Raw genomic sequence first — 13,824 nt, forward strand, 5'->3', positions numbered from 1 at the left:
ATCCGTGAATGGCACATTTTTCAACCTATTTGGTTAAAAACTCAAAGAGTTAGCTTTGGTGACAGTATTCTATCTGAGTTATTTAAAATCCTAAAAGATGATGCTGTTAAAGGGCTGCGCTCAATGTGCAAGCAAGTTCGGAAAAGTCAACCATGGCTACAGGATTGGAAAAGATTGATTTGCACTCCAATCCCAAAGAAGGGCAATGCCAAAGAATTTCGAAGGGAAAAGGAGAAAGGCACGGCAGAGGATGAGATGGTTAGATAGTATCATAAATACAATGAACATGAATTTGGGCAATTCTGGGAAACAGTGAAGGACGGGGGGCGGGGGGGGGCTAGCATGCTATAGTCCCGTGATGGCAAACCTATGGCATGCATGCAGAGATGGCACGCAGAACCCTCTCTGCTGGCATGTGCACCATCGCCCCAGGTCAGATCTCCGTGGCATTTCTTTCACAAGCTTCTGTTTCCCTGCAAATGACAAAACAGAAGCTCACGAAAGAAAAAGATCTTATCTCTTGCCGCACTGCCGGTGTTGTATGCCCCACCTCCTGCCGGCCAGCTGGTCTTCCGATCACTGCTGCACATGCGTGCATGTCCATGTATGTCCGTGCAAGTGCATGCATGCACACATTTGTGCGCTCGCATGCATCTTTCAGTTTGGGCATGTGCACGCAGTTTGGGCACTCAGTGCCTAAAAGGTTTGCCATCACTGCTATAGTCCATGGAGTAGCAAAGAGTCAGACATGACTTAAAGACTGAACAACAAAAATATTTAAAGAATGTCGGTAGTTATAACCTTGGAACAATGAAAAAGGGATCCATCTCAAACCATCCCCTCCTCTGTATACCCCCCTCTCCATTATGCTTGAGGTTTTCTTGATTTTTCCTGGGCTTTTACTGCTTGCCTCTTTCCATATCTTAACCCAAAGGAATTCCAGTTGTAGGTGGAGAGATCCTGGGTCCCTTCTAACAGCAATGCCCCTTCCAGTAATGGAACCCCCTTGCTTTTTGTTGGAGGTGTCCCTGGCCATAACTGCACTTGATGCTCTTGCCGCTTGCACAGAAGGGTTACTGTGGGTTTCAGACCTTCTGCAGCAGAGCTGAAGCTCCTTTCAGAACATGGGATGTCATTAGCCCAGTGGATCCAGTTGGCTGTGCCTCTGGAGGGTTTAGCTAGAAAGAATAAGAAAAGTTTATAGAGAGAACATACTTGGAGAAGCATCAGGACCGGGAAGGGTAGAACTTGTAAAATAACATGTCTGTCTGTCTCTGTCTCATCTGTCTGTCTGTCTATCTATCTGTCTGTCTGTCTGTCTGTCTGTCTGTCTGCTGTCCATCCATCCATCCATCCATCCATCCATCCATCCATCCATCATCTATCTATCTATCATCTATCTATCTATCTATCTATCTATCTATCTATCTATCTATCTATCTATCTATCATCAGCAAATTTATATGGACATCCATCTCACACAGGGTGACCAGGGATTATACAATAAAACCAACAATTAAAACAGAATATAAAAGTCAATTAATACAAATAAACACAAGTAAGAACAAAATTACAAGAGGGTTAAATAAGAATACATGATGAACCAATGGGTAGGTCTGATGGGGGGAAAAAAGGCAAGTTTTGAGAGCTTTTCAAAAGGCTAACCTCTTTTCAAGGGGGGATATGTTCTGGAGAGTGGGGCCACAGCAAAAATAATGGCTCATTTCCATTATGATAAAGGAAATGTCAAATTCAAAGCCCTGCCAATTCACCATGGCAGAATTGAAGGTCTGGGAAATGATGAAAAGCATGGATATACTGTAAGCAGTGGTGGGATTCAGCCAGTTCGCATCACTTCGGGAGAACCAGTTGTTAACTTTCTGAGCAGTTTGGCAAACTGGTTGTTGAAAGAAATCATTAGGGCAGAGAACCGGTTGTTAAATTACTTGAATCCCACCACTGGATATAAGGCTAAATTGTGCGCAAGATTTGAAAAGGAAAAGATAATTCAAGAGTGCAATTGAGAACACAATTAGCACCCCTAACACTTTTCAAAACCAAATCCCCCCCCCGCCGCCATGGGATTTGTGTACTAGGTGTCGATGGAACCCAAAACAAGATTGTTTCTTTGCAGAGTTGCTGACAGGTGATCATTCCTCCCACCCTGCCTTTAGCATTTTTTATATTTCTTCACAGCTCCAGGATGCAGTGACACAAGGACCACATGTATGTTCTCTAAATAGCAGTGAACATTCTTTTGCAAGGCAATTTCAGATCATTACTAAGTTTACAACAAGATTGAATCTAATAAGAGTCCATCAAGACTGCCTCTCCTTACCTTGAGGCCAGAAGCTCTTTAGAGGATAATAGCTGTCTGCAGGTTTTCCAAACTGAACTCTGAAGAATAACACGAACATAAGCAGGGAACATAATAGGTTCATTCTGAAATGCAGCAGATCTAAGATAAAAAAAAGGAAGGAAGCCAGAACACTTTAGATCAGGGTTTTCCAAACAGTGTGGTTTACATCCCTTGGCCAAATGCAAACAGAGTCCATGGGAGGTGGACTCTAAAAGAACCTTTTAGTTACTTGTAACTAACTTTTCACATCTCTCTCAAACTTACTTTGGCTCAAATCTTCAGTTTTTTCAGCTAAGCCTTTGTTATACTTTATCATTCATCTCTATTTACCTTATTTTCCCGAAAATAAGACCCTGTCTTATATTTTTTTTGATCCTTATTGCCATGCGCTCAATAAGACATTCGGGGGATGTCTTATTTTGGGGAAAACAGGGTACAATAATTGATTTTTTTTACAAAAGTATCATTTTCTCTCTTTCTCAATCAGTAGTGGGTTTCACTTACCTTCACTACCAGTTCGGAACCGGGAGCGTGCACGTGGTGCTTCTGCGCATGCACAGAACCTTTTGCACATGTGCAGAGCATCCGTATGACGTCCGGGCGGGTGGGTGGAGCCTATTGCCGCCACCACTGGGGCAAACCGGTAGAAACCCACCACTGTTCTCAACACACATAAAAAGAAAAAAAAGAATTCACTGTGTTTAATTGTGCTTCCCAACTAAAGGATATTACTTAATTGGGAAAATTATTAATCTAAGCAGTTCATATTCTCTATATAGGAGGAAGATAGTAATGAATTTGATAAACACTATTGTTTGAAAGCATGATCGTTTCAAAATATTCCATGACTTAGAATTGAAGTCTGCATATAAAAATTATTTTTGATAAAAACATTGGTATAGACATCAGGAACAGGTTATATATACAGTATTCATACATCCTTTATTATAAAGGACAGTCCTTTATTTCAGAAAGCTGTCCTTTAGTTTTACTTTTCAAAAACTCACTTTAGATCTTGGGTCATTTAACTTTTACTGTACAAATGGTACCATTTAATGCACAATCTTTCACATTCATGTGACAAATATGGAAACTAATTTGTCTTTTTAAGATACATTTATACATACTGTTTGATTTCATATTTTTTATTACAATATGAATTTTTATAATTTTTTCCTTGGTTTTGCTCTTACATTTTCTTTTGTAAAGCAAAGTTATAAACAACTACGTTTGTTATCCTTACGAACCTCTTTTAGAGTTGCCGCTTTTTCAGGTTTGTCCTTTATTTTTTCCAAGAAATATGCCCACTGTAGTTATAGAGGAAATGTTTAGTAGAGTATATCTAAAATAAACTCAGTTCCAGTTTGATATGGCTCAGAATCATTGGTAGGAAGCAAGCACTGTATGCATGGTACATGCATGGGTGGATTGTTTTTTTTTTGTTTTGAGTGTGAACTGAATATAAAATTAAACTCAGGTTTCCAATCTTCTGGTTAAGTTCCAGTGTCAATCTATTTGACAGTTGGTTCATTTCCTGTTGGCTTTGGTTGTCCAATCACACAAACATATTACCTCTGCTTTGCTACTTTGCTATTTTACCTACTGATTTACTACTTTTAATTATTACTAATTATTGTAGTTACAGCCCTTAATTTAAGTCTAATTTATTATGACACAGTTAATGGTCTGTCTCTAAACAGAAATTCCAATGCGTGGCAAAAATAGTTATTTAGATAGAACATAATAGGGTTTTTAAAAAATGCATTCACAAAGCAAGAACCTTATACACTGACTGGCACAGCACTGACACATTATTGTGGATCAAGACCTGTCATTCTCTTTCTCGTCTTCAATGTCCTGTGATTTATTAGTGCCTTAAAGTACAGAATACAGCTGTGGATCAGAAAAATGGGATCATGGGTGGAAACCTGGCCTGTGCACATCTGGAAAGATGAAGCTATGGTTCAGCTGAGAAGGCAGCATTTCTAGACAGCTTCTCCATCTAATGTTTTGCCAAGGTTTTCCATTCTTTGTAGAGTTTGCCTGACCAGTGAGGATCAAAGAATGTTGTTGGAAAAAAATAAGACTTGAGACCAGTTTTCAAACTTGTAGAGCAGAAAACATTTATAACTAGCTATTATGAAGAAGACAAGCAGACATAGAGCATACACAGAGAATATGCATACATTCATACAAGGGGAAAATTTAATTAGAGTGAATTAAATGTAATTTGAAACAGAGGGATCATTATTCAGCATACAAACTTTCATTCCCATTCCACCACTAATGAACAGGTTGCATATGTTTTCCAAATCCAGCTAACCCTGCTTGGCCAGAGGCAAAAGGAACACAAAAGTTGCAGGTATGTGTAAATACATACTGTATTAAGTGCTTCTACTTCTAAGATCTTTTTCCTCTTAAACAGTAACAGCAAGACCATTTTTAAAAATCACAATCTGCCTTTAGTCTAAAACCACAGTCCGAAACCTACACCACTTCCAAAAACTTTCCAATTGATAAAAATGCATTTGAGGCTGGGAAGGAGAGGTATACGATACTGAGCTATCTACTTGAAATATGACAGTGGAGCCAAAACTATGAACATTTTCTGCAGAATCCCATTTAAAGCAATAGAATGAACTTTTGAATAAATATGCACAATTCTCTAGCATAATTTGCAACCATGTCGTCTTTAGTGGATTTACTCCCAGATAAATAAGTGTTTGTATAGGTTTGCCACCCACCTGCCAGCTTCAACATCCTTAGCTTTACTTACCTAAGTTTTTCCTGCAATGTCCAGGCCCAAAGTCTTGATCTCTTGGAAGAAGATGAGATGATCTCTGCTATAGCTCTCACCTTATTCTTAAGGCTGGGGTCTGAATTATTGAATGCCCTTACTGGTGACATCAGCAAAGATGGACCCGCCTCCAGTTTATATTTTTTAATTTCCCTGCCTAAGCAGCTTTATTGTATCTTGAAGGGTAGACCCAAAACTATTTCCGTAAGCATTGTTTCATTAAATCGTCATCTCTTTCTTTTCTTCAACCAGATCAAAATAATTCTGCTTTCCTTTTCTTTACAGCCAAGAACAATTGGTATAAATAGGCTGGAATCAATTTGCTCTATTACACTGAAATTATCAGCAACAAAGAAGATGAGGATACTACCATTTGCTCTGATTTAAATGCTCCCTTCTCCTTCATTTCTAATCATTGAATAAGGAACCAAGTAACTAACTGCTAGGTCTATAACCTGCATTTTGAAAGAGTATAGAATACACGGAGATGTTTCCAGATGGGGTGTGTGGGATGTTTGTTCTCCTGTATACCAAGGTGAGGGTATGGTGCATGAGGGTAGGAGTCTGATTGCATGATTGTGCCTGCCTGCTTGACTTTTGATGCCCCTGAAGACCCTTCGGAGATGATATCCATACAATTTGCACAATGTGAAAATTGAGAACAAAGATCTTGCTGTTGAATTATCTTTACACTTTTGACCAAATTACCTAAATTCTTTCCTTATTGGGAAGGAAAAAAAAACAGGCAGTGCAGTTCTGACCTGGTTTAGAGATTACCTTTCCGGAACTATTATTTGTCTTGTGATCTAACACATACAGAGATTGAGACGACATTTAATTAATTTACTTTTACAATTTAGCAGTGTTAAAAACGAAAAATATTTGTATCAAAGTCCATGGAGATTCTCAACTATCCAGATCATGGTTGTCCAAAATTTACTTTTCAAAAGGCAACTGGACTTTCTTGGTTCTTTTGTTGAAAATGTTTCACTTCCCATCCCAGAAGCCTCTTCAGTTCCACTCAGTTCATATCAAAGATCACAAAGTTGCACTGGAGATCAAATTGTTTTGATACATAAAATGTATTGCAAAATATACATTATACAAAAACTGTCCCCTGCATCATTTTTGTCATAAGATTTGAAATAGGAAACCCCAAATAATATTTGTACCCACTATATTTTCCTGTTGAACTTGCCTACAGAAAAAAGAATAGCAAAAATTTGTCAGGGAAATGGACATATTTAAATGTTGTTCTTTTATACTCTACTTTTTAAAATTTTTTTGCTAAATTACTATTTCTAATTTTATCTGTCCAAATCCTTCCCTTTTTTTATAGTACTGTCTCTTTTGGATAGAGATTTTAAAGAGCTGAAGATAATATAAATTATTGGCCCTGGGGCAGTATTGCTGGAGACTGCTTACTGCATCCATGATTTTTATTGCTAATGCAAATGATATTACAAGGGGAAGAGAAGAGAAGAGAAGAGAAGAGAAGAGGAGAGGAGAGGAGAGGAGGGGAGGGGGAGGGGAGGAGAGGAGAGGAGAGGAGAGGAGAGGAGAGGAGAGGAGAGGAGAGGAGAGGAGAGGAGGGAGGGGGGAAGATTCTTCATATTCTGCCTCTGTGGTTTTCACCTGGTCTATTATTAATAAAGCGGATCTTTATATTTTAAGAGACAACAGGATCTTCCTGTTTCCCATTCTCCTTCTCTATGTAGTTTAGATAAAAGCAAGTATTAGTTATTTTCTTTTTAGTTTTATACCGGTAGTTAGATTTGTGTGTTAGTCCTTGCTTGAATATTGAAGATCCCATTCAGATATATTTCTGCAATCAAGTTGACATGTCTTAAATGCTGGATGCATTGCTGTCAAGTCATTGTTACACAATGTATGATACTTCCAGGTATCATCGAGGTGTGTTTTTGTATATTTAAAAGACACAGCATTGTCACATCAATTCCGATGCCGGTATAAACCGGCATCAGAAGGTGGAAACCTCATTATAATTATATGTTTTACAAGAAATGATTCTACCAATTACCTTGTACATTGCTGACAGTTATCATATCAATTATTTAAATCAGCACTAAATAAAATGTACTACTGAGGTAGCAGGCTATTCATAAAAAATGTCTGTGCTTGTAAGAAGGGAGCTTGTCTCTGGTAACAAGTCATTCAGTCAAGTTACACTGCAGAGCTGGTGTCTCCAAATTTCTGAAACAGCTGCAACAAGAAAAAAAATACTAATAATTTTATAAAGAATTATATGATGGAATGAAAATTACAGTAACTAGGATAAAAGAAGAAGAGATATATGACAGATTACATTTGTTTGATTCAATTAATGATCACACTGTTAAGATCATTGTCTGCAGAGGGAATGATCCAGGGGTGAAATCCAGCAGGTTCTGACAGGTTCTGGAGAACCGGTAGCGGAGATTTTTAGTAGTTCGGAGAACCGGCAAATACTACCTCTGGCTGGCCCCAGAGTGGGGTGGGAATGGAGATTTTGCAGTATCCTTCCCCTGCCATGCCCACCAAGCCACACCCACCAAGCCACACCATGCCCACCAAGCCACGCCCACAGAACAGTAGTAAAAAAATTTACTACTGGAAAACCACTGGAATGATCTGCCTGTGAGATCAATAGAAAAATCTCCACTTTTTGAATGGTACTGGGTTTATGTTAATGAAAAATATGAAGCTGTGAATTCATCTCTACCAGCATTATTAGCCAGGTCTTGAGGCCCTTTCAAAATACCAGCAGAGGGGGAACCATTCAGTCTCATTCCAAAAGGCAGATGCTGCAAAAGACAAGGTGCCCTTCTGGGGTCTGGCTAAATGGCTTTGACTAATTGAAAGAACCCATAATGTACCAACTGTGCCAGACTGAATTGGCTAATCCAATATTGTGGGAACCAGCATCTGGAATCACATCCGGAAGCAAACTAGTAACCAGTGCAGCTCACAAAGCAGAAGTGTTACATGAGCATGCCCTTGGCTACACAAGCTGTTGCATTCTAGAGTACTGGTAGTCTTCAAGGGGAGACTCACATAGAATGCATTGTTGTAGTCAGTTTATGAAGTGATCAGGGCATGAATGACTGTTTCAGTAATGTCTCCTATTGTATTTTTAAGGGCAGCTTTTCCCAATGATCTCTATCCAGATGTGTTGGAATGACTCCCCCAGAATCCTCAATTAAAGAAGTTAAAGACATAGCCAATGTGTTAGCAAGGACCCAATGGAAGAGGGCAGGCTGCTTAGAGGTGCAGCATTTCTATCGCTCTAATCCTGTTTCTCCCAGGATCACCCCAGCTTTTCATTACCTTGTTCAAAAATGAGATATTCACCAACGATCCCAGAAATCCAAAAACAATTGGGAAAAAGCTCCTAAAGAAAGAAGAAAAAAGTTAATTACTGATGAAAATATTCAACTGGAAATGAACTTGAGATCCAAATCAGATATGACAGAATGAATATTTTTTTGTTGAAAGTAAAAACTACAGAATATATATTGTTCCAGATTGGATTATATCAATTCTTAGAGCTTGGTTTTACATTTGCAGATGATTATTTTTCCCACTTTTTTCAGATTTCCCTAATCTTTTGTAGTGTTGATTGGCAACCCTGCAGGTGGCTGTGTGGGCCCTCAATGCCCAATATTCATGGCTAAAGAACAAAAAGCTCTCCTTGCAATCCCTGTTCTTCTTCAAGGAAGTCTTACTTCCACTCCATTCTTTTGACTGAAAACCAAGCTCAGAGAATTAGCCGACTGAAAACCAAGCTCAGAAACTTTTGCATACACAATTTCCCATAGCAAATGCAATGGTTTTAGGAGGATTGATCACCTGAAGAGATTAATGAAACCATAGGTCTCCAACAGCATGCCAAGTAGAGGCCACCGAAGCAGAACAATGATTATGCCTCCTAGAAAGAAACTGGTTCCCTTAAGCTTCTCCTTTTGGAAGAAGAATCCAAAAGTTCTTCTTAATCCAATTATAACAGCCAAGCCACACAGGAACAAGATCTAAGGAAGCAAAGAACAGATTTCAGGATTTATTGGAATGTAGCCAGAATCATCATTCATCACCATCATTTTAGCCACTGTCTATCCACTGCAGGATGAGGGCCTCTTCTGCAAGTTTCCAACTAATACAGGTGTACACCAATATTGGCATGTGGAAGGACTAGACGATAATACGCCATGCTGGTCCAATCCGGGTTGGCAGATGTAATCAATGTTAGTCTGCGGTATATGTCATAGCCTGTTTGCCTTGGGAGACTCTTCTGGACACATACATGTCCAATGACATAGCCCACGATTTCATTTACCCACACAAGCCCCTTTGCCTTGTCAAAGCCCCGATCTTAGGAGGAATAGCAAACTTTACATAATATGGTGTTTTATGGAAATAATAATGGAAGCTGAATCCTATATATAGTTCGGACCAATTTTATATTCTGTTTGACCAACTATCTCATACTGTTGAGAAGGAAAGGGAACATTGGTTCTATTTTTTCTATTTTTTCAAAAAATCATCTTCAAGAGGAAAGGTGGTATGAAAGCTTCACAGGTCCCCCTGTATAGCAACTGTTCATTTTTAAAATAATTCAAACAAGTCCACTAGAAATGTATACCTGCTGATGTTACCTCAAAGTGCAATTGGATTGATCTGAGATGGGAATATTTGCATGCTATTTCCACTTCCTAGTGAGGAAAAGGGAGCTGGGATGAACCTGACAAGACTTTTATCATTTTTGCTCTTCTCTTAGGCAGAGATCAACCAGTATGCAAAATGCCAGAAAATGCTTTTATTTTTCCTGCAGAAATTGATTCATGAATGGATGGATGAAGTAGCATTTTCATGCAGGGTGGATGTGAATGTTTTTTGTTGCACCAGCATTCTCTCCCCATCTTCCCTGCCAGTCCATTTCACAGTTCAGTGTCCTATTTTTGATGTCTAGCTTTAGGATTTACCTTCTCCTCTTCAAGTCCATGGCAACAGGTGTTGAATCACTATTGATATGGGAAGCTACATGTATTCTATGTTTTGAAACACTGTCACCCTGCAGCCATTCTTACAACATTTTTTATATTTATTAAACCATGTACAATTTTAAACTGAATTCTGTAATGGGTTAAAATGGCTAATTCTGATCTGGCAGTCAAAGCTCATGTGCCTGGTTGATTTTTTTAAAAAAATCACTTTATTTATAAATAAATGCACTTATCCTTAAACATAAAAGTATATGAGTGCAAGTTCTTTGTAAAGTGGGCTCATCAAAACCATTTAGTTTTTTTTTATAAATAAATCAGTCTATTATTTTATCATACTCACTGCTTATTATTTCTTTTTGCACGAAATAGTTGACATTTTAAAAAATACTTACATTTCCAAAGGCCAGAAGCACTGAATCCATGTACAACAATACACCAAACAGGAGGAAGAACATCCCAAAGCCAACAAGCCCAACACCAATTTCTACAATAGATGAAATTGGTACCATCAGAATCACAGCAATCTTAAGGGATCACCTAATTGAGAAGAGCAAGGAATACCTGGAATGTTGGGGAAGGAAAAGATTTTGCTGCTCAGGATAGCTGAAGCACTGCTGACTCATTTAGGTTAAACTTTTTCAACCATTGATGCCTGGAGGGAAGAACTCATCCAGAATTCCTTGGCCACCTTAAATACAGTTGACGGCTTGGTGGTTTCAGGATTTTGGAACATCCTCTCTTAAGGAAGAAACCTAGCATCATCCTTTTAAATAATTCTAGTTCACACTTCAGTGTTAGCAATTAATTACAATTTATAATCAATATTCTGCCACAATGCTTTGTTATTACTATTCTCTGCTGATCAGACTCTTCTAAGCCAGGCCCAGCTACATGGATGTTTTGTTTTGTTTTGTTTTGTTTTGTTTTGTTTTGTTTTGTTTTGTTTTGTTTTGTTTTGTTTTGTTTTTTTTATAGAAATTTATATTGCTGCCTATTCACACATGGTGACTCAATCCACCCCAGCAACAACACATCACACGAGCCATTTAATGGGCTCCATCCTGCTCTGCATTCCCCAGGCCCTCTGGCAAAATCAGGTCTTTGCCTTCCGGAAGAGTGTTAGCCACTGTTCTAGAATGGCGTGGAAGAGCCATTCTAATCTCTGGAGGAATGATGTTCCAGAGGGAGGGAGCCATCATGGAGAAGGCCCTTCTGAGTCCCACTAGGTGTATCTCCCTAGGGGATGGGACATGTAGCATTCTTTGCCTCCCAGCTCTGTGGCTATGCTGAACAAAGATTAAAAAATGGCCTGCAAGAAAAGTGCCCATGCAATTCTATGTTACTAAACTCTGACTTATTTATTTACAAATAAAACAGCTAGCTTTGCAGATTGAAAACACAGAATTACACCCTCCTCCCAAGAAAACATATATAAAAAAAATACTCATCAAAAGAAACATCACTTACTACAGCTCTCTACACATAGCTTATTTTTACCCTTGTAAAAGGACACATTATATATTTATGGGTCAGGTGTGGGTTACTACTGGTAAAGGTAAGTAGAAGGCTCTGTGTATGCGCAGAAGAGGCATGTACACTCACATTTCTGATCTGGTAGCAAAAGTAAGTGCATTTCATCACTGGTACAGGGACAAACTTGAAAGACAAACTTTGTCTTTTTTCAAACAGTTCAATAATTTCTAATTGCCCATTTGCAATGATTAGCTCTAAGTATCGGTGACAACAAACTCTTTCCCTTGCTTTGGTGCTTCCATTTTACAGATACTTCTTAGAAACTGCTTCAAAATGTCAAGAGCATTTTGCCGTAATGTATTACAGAATTTTAATTATTTTGTACAATCTTTTTCAAAGATATTTTTTTTGAAAAGCAGATTATTTCTTCTGAATAAAGAAACAAATAACCAACCAAGCAAGCAAAGTTTAAGCTTAATTTCCAATACAACAGGACATTTATAGAAATTGTCCTCATTTTAAACCTAGCTGCTGTTGAATATATGGACCCTTCCCTTCGATTTTCTTTGCAGAAAAGACTTTGCCATTGCTTTCTTTTGTGATTTTCTGGTGGCCTCATTAGCAGATTGATTGATGATTAATTGATTAGATATCATCAAATTGTTTTTGACTCTTAGCAACCATATAGATTTTCTCCAAGATGATTGATCCCAAGTCTGTTTTTTCCTGTCTCCCAACAGAGTACTCAGCTGAAGGAGATGAGTCCATCCTTCTCTTTTCTTTTCCCAGCATTAGAGCCTTTTCCACAGAGCTGGGTCTTCACATAAGTCTGAAGTACGATAGTGGCCTCAACATAAAATTCAACCTTGTTTGAATTTTTTGACATCGGCTAAATTTCATCATATTCCTCTGATGATGCAGGTTAGATGCCCTCCTTCATCTCTTTCAATCTAATTTCTGTCCCTAAAGTCTGTAGGCATCAGATGTCCCCCCCCCCCCATTTTGCCTAGGCATTATAGGATATAGATCAGTTTCTTTTATATCTTTCCAATTTTAACCAGAAAATTTGATCATGTGAAAATATCAGTTTGGATCTTTGAAACCAGGTTCTATTTTGGTGCAGATCCAAAATGAACAAGTTTTAATTACTAAGTTTGGAATGATGAACCTTAATACAAAATATTATAAACCTTTATTGTCACTGGTTTTCTTTTACCCAGAGAAACTCCATTAAGCATCTTTTTTTTTAAAAAAAAAAATTGATTTATATGCCGCCCTTCTCCGGAGACTCAGGGCGGCTTACAATGTGCTAAGCAATCTTGAAATATTCCTGGTATAAATCAATGTCAGTGCATGGTTTTGCTTCTCACACCCCTTTACGCTTAAATTAATTTACATTAGCTTTGCTTTGCTCAACCTGGTATCCTGTAGCTGTAGTGGACCACAAACTCAGAATTCCCAGTTAGTGTACATCCGAAAGACATTAGGTTGGTCACAGCTGATACACATATTATTAGCAATCTTGGTTACGACAAATATTTTTGGTGACAATTTACTACAAGTCTGTAATGTCTGTTGGTTATGATCCTACAGCATCTTCTTATGAATACATTTCAAACTACACTAAATCATACTGCTGAGAGATCATCGGTACCAGTTAGAGATACTATGAGGTTATCTGACTTGTCTCCTGGGACTAGAAGCAAATAGGTTTACTTAGCTTGTTCCCCATAAGCAGATTTGTAACCTGTAGTAAAATAGGTAAATGTGCCAATTGAGCAATCAATAGTAAAATAATTTTTAAAAAGGCTGAGCTTTCAAACAGACACCATGATTAGCTTTTATTATATTTTTAGTGAAACCAATGACATATTGCTGAAATATGATCCACAAAACCCTATTTGCTAAATTCATACTTACTCTGAATGTCTGTAATTTCCAACATATTTCCTGCTGAAGGCTTAGAAAGGATTGGCTGTCAAGACTCCCATGTATTTCCCAGTTAGTGAACCTTGGAAAGACCTTTAGCCCTTACTGCATCATCTTGCAAATTATTAACCTCTCTGCAATGGAGACTCCATTGAACTATCATTATAGATCTTACAAGGCAGTGTTGTTACAATCATATAGGAAATAGATAGTGGCGCCTAGTAACAGCCTATAGCTGTGCTTAAAAAGAAGAAAAGGGATCCTTG

The 13,824-nt window shown here is 38.2% G+C and overlaps 2 protein-coding genes across 3 annotated transcripts; both read right to left on the bottom strand.

Moving 5' to 3' along the window:
- Positions 1-818: 818 nt before the first annotated feature.
- On the bottom strand, positions 819-2,933 carry KISS1 (KiSS-1 metastasis suppressor). The gene is made up of 3 exons (XM_070939761.1): positions 2,864-2,933; positions 2,339-2,458; positions 819-1,178 (listed from the first exon to the last, which is right to left on the bottom strand). Exons 1-3 carry the CDS (start codon positions 2,931-2,933, stop codon positions 865-867), a joined length of 504 nt encoding a protein of 167 aa, XP_070795862.1. The 3' UTR covers positions 819-864.
- A 4,310-nt stretch (positions 2,934-7,243) lies between these two features.
- On the bottom strand, positions 7,244-13,576 carry GOLT1A (golgi transport 1A). 2 transcript variants are annotated; one of them, XM_070939764.1, is made up of 5 exons: positions 13,550-13,576; positions 10,549-10,640; positions 9,006-9,184; positions 8,484-8,547; positions 7,244-7,379 (listed from the first exon to the last, which is right to left on the bottom strand). In XM_070939764.1, the coding sequence occupies exons 1-5, from the start codon at positions 13,572-13,574 to the stop codon at positions 7,341-7,343; spliced, it is 399 nt and encodes a 132-aa protein (XP_070795865.1). In that variant the 5' UTR covers positions 13,575-13,576; the 3' UTR covers positions 7,244-7,340. The 2 variants fall into 2 exon arrangements, with proteins under 2 accessions (XP_070795865.1, XP_070795864.1); XM_070939763.1 differs by lacking the exon at positions 7,244-7,379 and having other exon boundaries at positions 8,418-8,547.
- Between the last annotated feature and the right edge of the window lie 248 nt (positions 13,577-13,824).

This window comes from Pituophis catenifer, unplaced genomic scaffold (assembly GCF_029215685.1).
Source record: "Pituophis catenifer annectens isolate HBS135680 unplaced genomic scaffold, rPitCat1.0.hap2 SCAF_3, whole genome shotgun sequence".
Lineage (NCBI taxonomy): Eukaryota > Metazoa > Chordata > Lepidosauria > Squamata > Colubridae > Pituophis > Pituophis catenifer.

What these genes read in the sequence shown, in the direction of transcription:
- KISS1 (XM_070939761.1), bottom strand. Translation starts at nt 2,933, where the DNA reads ATGTGCAAAAGGTTCTGTGCATGCGCAGAAGCACCACGTGCACGCTCC. An exon ending in GTTCCGAACTGGTAGTGAAG is followed by an intron (nt 2,459 to 2,863) that starts GTAAGTGAAACC and finishes TTTTTATCTTAG; the next exon opens with ATCTGCTGCATTTCAGAATG. An exon ending in AAAGAGCTTCTGGCCTCAAG is followed by an intron (nt 1,179 to 2,338) that starts GTAAGGAGAGGC and finishes TATTCTTTCTAG; the next exon opens with CTAAACCCTCCAGAGGCACA.
- GOLT1A (XM_070939763.1), bottom strand. Translation starts at nt 13,574, where the DNA reads ATGTTGGAAATTACAGACATTCAGA. An exon ending in GGAAATTACAGACATTCAGA is followed by an intron (nt 10,641 to 13,549) that starts GTAAGTATGAAT and finishes CATCTATTGTAG; the next exon opens with AAATTGGTGTTGGGCTTGTT. An exon ending in TGCTTCTGGCCTTTGGAAAT is followed by an intron (nt 9,185 to 10,548) that starts GTAAGTATTTTT and finishes TTGCTTCCTTAG; the next exon opens with ATCTTGTTCCTGTGTGGCTT.